This window comes from Limulus polyphemus, unplaced genomic scaffold, assembly GCF_000517525.1.
Source record: "Limulus polyphemus unplaced genomic scaffold, Limulus_polyphemus-2.1.2 Scaffold423, whole genome shotgun sequence".
Lineage (NCBI taxonomy): Eukaryota > Metazoa > Arthropoda > Merostomata > Xiphosura > Limulidae > Limulus > Limulus polyphemus.
In genome coordinates this window covers 71,804-80,884 of record NW_013666033.1, presented here as the reverse complement: position 1 = coordinate 80,884, position 9,081 = coordinate 71,804, and the positions used below count along the sequence as shown (strand labels likewise).

At 33.4% G+C, this 9,081-nt stretch overlaps 1 protein-coding gene across 5 annotated transcripts in view; it reads right to left on the bottom strand.

Moving 5' to 3' along the window:
- LOC106458166 (nucleolysin TIAR-like) overlaps window positions 1-7,246 on the bottom strand; it is a 281,791-nt gene extending 274,545 nt beyond the window's left edge. For 2 of the 5 annotated variants that reach the window (XM_013917628.2, XM_013917629.2), the window contains exons 1-3: window positions 7,186-7,220; window positions 7,068-7,099; window positions 6,794-6,890 (exon numbers count right to left, since the gene is read on the bottom strand). In XM_013917628.2, coding sequence (XP_013773082.1) covers window positions 6,794-6,890; window positions 7,068-7,099; window positions 7,186-7,209 — 153 coding nt within the window. In that variant the 5' untranslated portion in view covers window positions 7,210-7,220. Of the gene's footprint in view, window positions 1-6,793; window positions 6,891-7,067; window positions 7,100-7,185 lie in introns of all 5 variants that reach the window. The other 3 variants (XM_013917630.2, XM_013917631.2, XM_022384308.1) reach the window with 2 other exon arrangements.
- Window positions 7,247-9,081: the final 1,835 nt, after the last annotated feature.

Sequence of the window (9,081 nt, the reverse complement as noted above, 5' to 3'; positions counted from 1 at the left end):
TTTATATATATATATATATATATATATAAACACAGACACACAAGCATGAAACAAAGAAGTAACATGACCGAAGATTGCTTACGGGTTAATAAAGATAACATATTGATGATTGTTTCTTTAAAATTTTTTTTTTTTTTTTTTTTTTTGATAGTCTATGTTTTTGTTGAGTTGAAATGCTTGCAAACATGCTTTTTTTATATGTCCACCAAGTAAAATATAATCCTAATCAAAAAAGACAATTTTGTTGCTTAGTGGGTATGATAGGTGATTGTAAAATATTCTGATGATTCAAATCTTTATTGAATATTAATTTTATGTTTATCTACTCAAACAACGTGTATAAATAAATTGGCTTACTGGCTACAAAATTATTTCAAATTACAATTATGAAATGTTTCAAATGAAAACATTATTATTTTTATCAATGACAGTAAAACATTTTCAACTTTTGTTGCAGTTATTTCGTGCAAAGCTACTCGAGAGTTATATGCATTAGTCGTCCATAATTTTAAAATGATAGACAAGTGGGAAAGCAGCTAGTCAACAATTTTTTTACCAATGAAAAGTGAGATTGACCGACACATTATAACCCCCCTCCCCCCATGGCTAAAAATATGAGCATGTTTGGTGACGTACGTGATTTGAACTCACAACCCACAGATTGTGAGTCAAGTGCTCTAACCACCAGATCATGCCAGGCTTCTTATCTACCACAGGACCTCATCCTCAAGCATGGGTGAAGTAATTTTTTGGTGGCAAGGTAACGAGCAAAAAAATTCCGGTAATTGTTTCTTGGAGGTTTAGCATACACAGTTGGAAAGTCCGGAATCTACTGTATTTAAACATACAATCCACATGATGGTAACGTGACACGGGAGTTCGGAGTAGCCGCATCATTTTACCAACAATGGTCACACACACGAATTGATACCCTACTAATTCTCAAATCAAATCATGCAACCTTCCTTCATCGTCTGTTTGAGGTTGGAGACCTTGTTTTTGATCTTCTGATATGGTAGAAGGCTACTACTACTATAACTACTGTCCTTGTCAGCACCAAACTTATTTTTGAGTGCTGTGATAGCATCTTTGGACCTGATAGATGGATTTTTCTCAACAGGAGTTGTCAAAAAATCCATCGTGATTGCATCCTCACCGACCGTACAGGTTGCAAGTTGAACATCTCAGAATCTTGCACATGCATGTAATCGAGGGAAATAATGATGATTGGTGATGACATACTAAAGAATAGCAAAGTTCCAGTCATCGTCAAGTGGGGCTTGAGGCTACCTGCTAAAGATCTATTGGATTTTGGTCCATAAAACAATGAGCGAAAATGGCGGCTCACATAGCGGACCTGTCAGTTACACAATACGAAATACTATCATTAAAAGTGGGATTTTTTGCTGATGATAAATGAGGCCAGTTGTACCTCAGCCAATTCTTGTCTGATGTGGAAACTGTAAATTGTAATCATCATACCTCATAGCTGCTACAGCCTTCATGAGTTTCACCAAAATCGGATAACTCCTGGACTTTTTACATCCGACTCCTAAACACTAAGTTGCCTATGGTTTGTATTATTTGGTTTGTAGAAGATCGGTGTCAGATTACTGCATATTTAAATAATATACATATTGGTGACCCTCAGAGAGGTCTATGTAAACTATATTTTTAATTTGTTTGTTAACTAGAGGTAGGTGCGATTCATAATGATGTTCAAATAAAGTTTAATAAGAGAGGTTTAGAACACATTGAAAGGTCTAAAGGTTTGTTTGTTTGAAGTTAAGCACAAAGCTACATAACAAACTATCTGTGCTCTGCCCACCATGAGTATCGAAACCCGGATTCTAGCATTGCAAGTCCACATACATGCCGCTGTGTCACTGGGATGCAACAGGTCTAAAACCATAACATCAAGTTTCCTAGTAAATTCGAGGGCATATTATAAATATAAAGTTCACAGTTGCTTCTAGTCCTTTTTTTATGAAATATTTGAATCTGTGTTAGCTTTTGCACATACAGAATTACCTTGAACAAGCAAGTTTATGATGTTAGAAAAACATGTGGGTTCAAGAAGTCTTGATAGAAATGAATAAAAATCCTATAACCAGGAGCAGAAGAAAGGTCCACCTTTCAAAAGTGCTCGAATGATAGGGTTTTATTCATTTCTTGTACAAGGAAGGTTATTTTTACACTACTATCATACAGTAAGCAAGGCTGTAAACATAGTATACAAATTACAAAAGTATTCAAGCTTGTAAGAAATGTTAAGGAAAAAATTAATTAATTTATCATTACCTGAAAACAAAGAAACAAAACACTTATTAAAGAACAAAAAGAAGTAGGAGACAGAAAATTAGATGATGATCAAGATGAAAGACAGGAATTTAAGAAAAGTGTTAAAAAGAAAGAGATGTAATATTTAAAATAATTATAAAAACAAATTTTGGATTGAAGACAAGACTGATAAAACTGTAGGGGATGTACAGCAATATTACAATAACAAGTATGAAGAAATTGAAGTACAAAAAAACATCAATGAGGTAAAGCTATTTTGACAAAATTGATAAAATAAAAAGGATATCAATGAGGTAGAAAATAACATCAGTGAAATAGTAAAATATCTGTAAAAATAATTATTAAATGCCAAGTTTAAACCAGCCACACCTCTTTCTGCATTGGTTCAAGAGGTTCAACCTAAAACACCATCTGCTACAAAATATGAAACTGAAGAATTTATTTGTCTATACCTACTACCACTACTGCTGTGCTAACTATTACTGAAGGACCTTCATGGCCTACTCCAACCATGACACTACCAAATCAAGTTCCAGCTTAACATCAGCCAATCAAAAAATCAACAAACTATAATGGAAAAATATCATGGGAGGCATACTAGGCTCAATTCAAAATCATTTCCAGAGTGAGTGGATGGAATAATAAACAACAAGCTATTCATTTTGCTGCCCAGTTAAAACAACCAACTTTAATGACATTAAATAACATTCCAGCTGAGAATTATAACTACCAAGCTTTGACAGCTGCCTTGTACTACAGGTTTGGAGTGTTAAACCAGAAAGAAGTGACCAAAGCAAAGTTAAGGAACAGGGTGCACAGAAAAAAAACACCTTACATGAACATGCAGAAGACTATGATAACCTTGCCCAATTATCTTACTTGAATGCTCCTTGTGAAGTGATAGATTCATTGGCAAATGACCAATTTGTAGAAACCATAGCAAATGAGGATATATGCATCAGGCTGAAGCAAAGTAGGTATACATCTTTAAATGAAGCTTGCAAAAGAACTTGAATCCATTAAAATTACAGATAAGTTACTAATGTCACCTTCTAGAAGTTACAGGAATATTATATCGTGTAGCATTGAAACATCAACTCCCCTTTAATGATAGTGTACAAAACTGAAAGTATTAGATAGACAACTAGTTAAACAGAACAGTAAATAAACTACAAGACAACAGATCTTTCAAATGCAACTTAAAGGCACACATTGCCACGAACTGCAGGAAAAGGACTGTATGAAAGAACTCCTCCCAAAGGATAACAGAAATAGATAACTGTTATAACTGTAGCAAATAACGCAATTATAGCTCATAACTACAAGGAAGCAGCATCTATTATTAAGCCAAGAAGACAATACCCTAAGGATGTATCTCAGAGCCCAGTCAGATTAAAGGAACAGCAAAGAGCTCACCCGATATCAAAAAGAGACAAGCAAAGCTCAGCTGGAGATATTTCATCTACCCCAAACGAGAAAAGAAATTCATTATAGAGAAAAGTCATCTATGGGCTTCTTGGTGGAAAACCTTGTAGTATGCTGATTGACATTGGTTCTACAGCAACAGCTGTTTGATTCAATTTGTTACTGAAAGATGGGAAATTGCTTTGAGAGATGAAAAAGAAAATGGACTGATGGGTACAGCAAATGACATAAAATGGAACTTAACATTACAGTAGGAAGCTTGTCTACATCATATTTTCTAGCTTATGAAACTGTTTAGGAAAAATAAACTAATTTATTATTGTTAAATGGACTGGCCTTTTATTTATTTTCATCAGATTTTAAAAGAACCCACCATAATGCTATGATTTTTATTCTGATTATACAGTACTGGATTCCGCTGAGGTAGCATGGTATGGCTGTACAATCCCCACTGCAAGAAGGGATGAACTCCATAGTTAAACAGGTGTGATGAGGGACATATTCTGCTCCAAAAAAAAATCAATGATATCATTTACAGAATCCAGAATGGTAAGTGATTCAAGCCATTGGTGACAGAATGACAAACTGGGTAACTCCTGGGAAAAGAACTTGTCAGCGGAAATTCAACCTACTAAGAAGCCCATAGTTTGTCAAAAATACTTCCAGAGGATTAAGTCACCAAAAGACTCACTCAACCACCTACCCAGGACAAACTCTTCCTCAATGGAACGACCAGTGACAACAAGAGACAAAATGCTATCTCGTGTGTTATGCCATGGGTTTCAGAAGAGAAAACCACCAAGAAAAGACTTAACGAATGGACTGTTTAGTGTAGTGTTTTATTTTTGTATAAGAATTGTTCAAGGGTTTTCACAATTCAGAGGGTAAGCTAAATTTTTAATGCTGTAATTTTTTTGTTAGCTAGAGGAAGCAATCACCATTGTAATGGTGATTTTAAGAAAGAAAAGTTTGATAAGATAAGCCGAGAACACTTAGCAATGTCTAAAAATTTCATGTAAAATTTTCTAGTAAATTCAAGGATATCTAATTAATACAAAGTTCAAAGTTTTTACTAGCTGACACAGTGAATCAGTTAGTGTTTTTACTTCAGTCCAAATTTTTCTTTTTCAATAAACTATCTGGATCTGTGTTAGCTATTATACATACTGAGTTATTCTGTACAAGCAGTTTGCCCCTGAAGAAGAAAGGTCCACCTTTCAAAAGCGATTGTGTTATAGGGTTTTTATTCATTTCTGCACAAGTAACTTTAGTGTAGTATGGTTAGCATAGCTCTTAAGAGTGGCATAAAAGTGTTCTAGCTTGTTAAAATGTTGAGGAAAAAATAAACTAATTTATTATTATTAAATGGACTGGCCTTTTAATTATTTTCATCAGATTTTAAAAGAACCCACCAGCAAATGAACAACCTTACAATATGAAACAAAGGGTAATTTAAAATTACTTAAAAATAGACAAAACAATGTGAATTAAAATAGAAAGATATTAAAATAATGCAGTGCCTAAAAAGGTTATGAAGGGGGTACACAACAATTTGTTTTTCTTATAAGGGGTAGCAAATATCACTAATTGCCCAGCTCTGCTAACCATTTGATCCCAATCATTCTTTAGTACTTCAATAACCTCAATAAAGCTAGAAATAAATAAGATTTTAATGTCATCCACAAATTTTACTAACTTGATACTTATTCCATTAGAATGCAAGATATATAACATATATGTATATTATATACACTAACATTACAAATAAAACTTAATCCAACACATTTCTTTTCGGTCTTTAAAAAAATCTGCAGTTCAAATGAACACACGAAAATTTTAAATAAAAATAGCACCTTTAAGTTGCAAACATTTCCTCTAAAACGTTTTTTTTTTTACATTTACTTTACTCTATCCAAAGAACTCTGAGGTATACATAACCATAATATTAATATCAAAATTTAAATGCTAGCTTCTGATTCCTATGGTTTCTATCAGATAAACAATGATTTATGCACATCCAAGGTGTAATGAAACACTCCAAATTACTATTCAACAGCTCTACTGATTTTTATGTGACAATTTACAACCCTTTCACAGCAAGTTCATAAATATAATTATAGGTTTAATGTCTGAAGGTAACACTTGGTGAAACTCACACTTAATGTGGCAAAGAAAATAACATATAACTGAGTATGATATATTGGGCTTACAAGAATAATAAGCTATGCATTCGTTATTATTGTAAACAAACTTTGCCAACAGCAACATTAAGAAAGCAAGATGGGTAAATGATAATGAACAATATTAGACATAGTTTAAATAAGTAGTTACAGGCTTCTAAAACACTGTTAAAGTGAACGTGATGTGAATTATAAATATAACAGTTCAACTTTTTTTGCTAAGCCTAATATTATATCAAAGAACATTAAATTATTGTAAATGATTTAAATAAAACTGGCAATAGTTACAATTCACTTACTTAATCTAGTTCCATCATACCATTGGTTGTTCATGAAATACTGGTGAGATAAATAGTGCCTAGACCATTAATGTGTCTGTTGTATTCTATTTGGGTTGCTGGGCCTTGATATTGAGCAAAAGATATCATTGGCGCTGAATATGATCGATGTAGTGTAGTTGACATATGTTATTTTTTGCTTTCAATCATAAGCTACTAGATATAGAATTACTCTGAAAAATAACGATAATTTTAAACAAAGTAGCACTGAAATAATGTTTATGAAGAACTTCGTAAAAATTGAAATTTATGCTTTACCAGTTTACAATTAAAGAAAATGGTAAGGTATCCGTAACATTTCTAATATCAGATGAATCAATTTCATGTTACGTTAGACTAAATGTAATAAGTGGTGTCATATTTAATCTCGTAAGGTACTAGTACTACTAAAGATTAACGAATATTATTTTTAGTAATGTTTGCGTCAAGTACATGACGCATCACATATATTGATATAGTATAGTCACCACACTGTGTCATCATGTGTCATTCTCCATTAACTTTTTCTTCCCCCTTCATTTCAACACTTGTACATATCTTTTAACTTACCTCATAAATTATTTTACAGCCTTTAACAGGTCCAATCTGTCCAAACAAAGCTAGAATCAACTCTTCTGTGACCGATGGATCAAGGTTTCCTACGTACCTAAAAATGTTTCAAAAAGAAAGAGACACGTTGAAATCACACTTGGAAAATTTGAAAGACCTAACGTAAAGGGGTACGAATCTACGATTCTATGAAAATATGAGAAAAAATAACATTAGGCCTACTTTTTGGTTTACCAAATATTCACGAACTCTGAGAATTGTGAACAATACTTACAAGGTACGTGGTTGGCTTTCATAATACTGGTCCTGAAAAACAAAACAAAACAAGAAACTAAAGTAAAACTCGACTAAACATTTCAAAAACAATGAAAAGTTTTCGAAAAAGAGTGTACCTTATTCGATACTATGCCATCCATTATCACAACGCTCATGCAATGCGCATGCGTAACTGAGAGTCCTCTGCATATACGATATGCTCTTCCGCCAAATATTTTAAGTTACACTATTACCCATATGATAAAATTTCAATGGTACGACATAAACAAATGTTGGTTTTTAGAATGACAAGATATCTCGTAAAATATGTTGTTGCATATCATTGTAAGTATAAATATAAATTAATGCTTAAGCTAATACCTATGCAAACATTTTAATTTTTGAAAAATAAATAAAACATATTGATTTAAAAATTTTACATATTAGTAAAATGCTTATTTTAGATCAAAGCCACATTGAGCTATTTGTTGTGTCCACCGCATGAAATTGGACCCCGGATTTTAGCAATTTAAGTTCGTAGAGTTACTGCTGTCCCACCAGAAGAAATTAGTAAAATGAACAAAAATTTAAAGTTCTTAAAACTGTGCATGAAATTGTATATTTTATTTCTTGAATTTTTGCGCCATGTTACTCGAGGGCTATCTGCGCTAGTCGTCCTTACTTTTCAAGTTATAGACTAGAGAGAATGCAGTTAGTCATATTAAAACGCCCTCATAGCTACGGGTTTTAATCCCGCAACCCACAGATTGTGAGTCGAGCGCCCTCACCACCAGATTATGACAGGCCTTTTTTGAATGCACTCGTAACCTTAAAAAAGTATAGCTCTTTTAAAATTCCATTAATGTAGATTTTAAGGACTGTTGGCAAGATATGTTCTAGTATATGTTTTGTGGACTCCTTAGTTCTAGAACCAATTATTTAATTACTTTTTAATGGCTTCTGAGTGGCTCAGTATAATTCTGAAGGCTTATAACGGTAAAAATTTGTTTTCGATAGCTATGGTGGGCAGAGCTAACAAAAAACAAACTTTTTCAATTTTAAATACTTAATGTTTGTTATTAGTTGGGAAGTCTTTAATATTTTTAAATGATTACGATTTAAGGATTACGTTATCCTTTTTTTTTTATGCCACCCCCAGTAAGTCAGGAGGATAATAACGCTAAAATCCAGGTTTAGAGACTCATGAAAATTGTGGGACTATATGGTGTACCAGAAAAATTTATAAACATATTCAAAAGTTATTATGAAAACTCCAGTAGTTGTGTAAAAACTAAAATTGGGACCACGGAGTACTTTAATGTATACAGTGGAGTGAGACAAGGTTGTGTGTTATCTCCCTTTTTCTTTCTTTTGGTGGTAGATTTTGTCATGAAAAAAGCGATGAATGTTGGTGATGGGATAATGTGGGGTGATGGAACTTTAACTGATTTGGACTTTGCGGATGACATCGCTTTAATTGGGAAAGATAGACAGAACATCCAAGATATGACAAGGAATTTACATGAGCTTGGTAAGGAAGTTGGGCTTAGAATAAATGCTACGAAAACTAAGAACATGACAGTCAGACACAATCTGGACAGGGCAGTAACGATTGAAGGATCAGAGATTGAAGATGTACAAGATTTTGTGTATTTGGGTAGTAAGATAGCGGCTAACAGAGAATCAGACATTGATGTTCAAGCAAGCCTTAATAGAGCTATAGGTGTGTTCAATAGGCTTCGACCTATTTGGAACTCGAGCACCATCAGAAAAGAGACTAAAATCAAATTATACTCCGCCATTGTAATACCTACAGCCTTGTATGCTGGCAAAACCTGGAGAAGAACAGCAGCTATGGAGAATAAAGTCAATGTATTCCATCGGAAATGTTTGAGAAAAATCTTAAAAATATCATATAGAGATCATATGAGAAATGAAGAAGTTTTGCGAAGGACAGGCCAAAGGGACCTGCAAGAATCTGTTAATAAGAGAAGGCTTAGATTCGCAGGACATGTACTGAGAATGCCAGTATC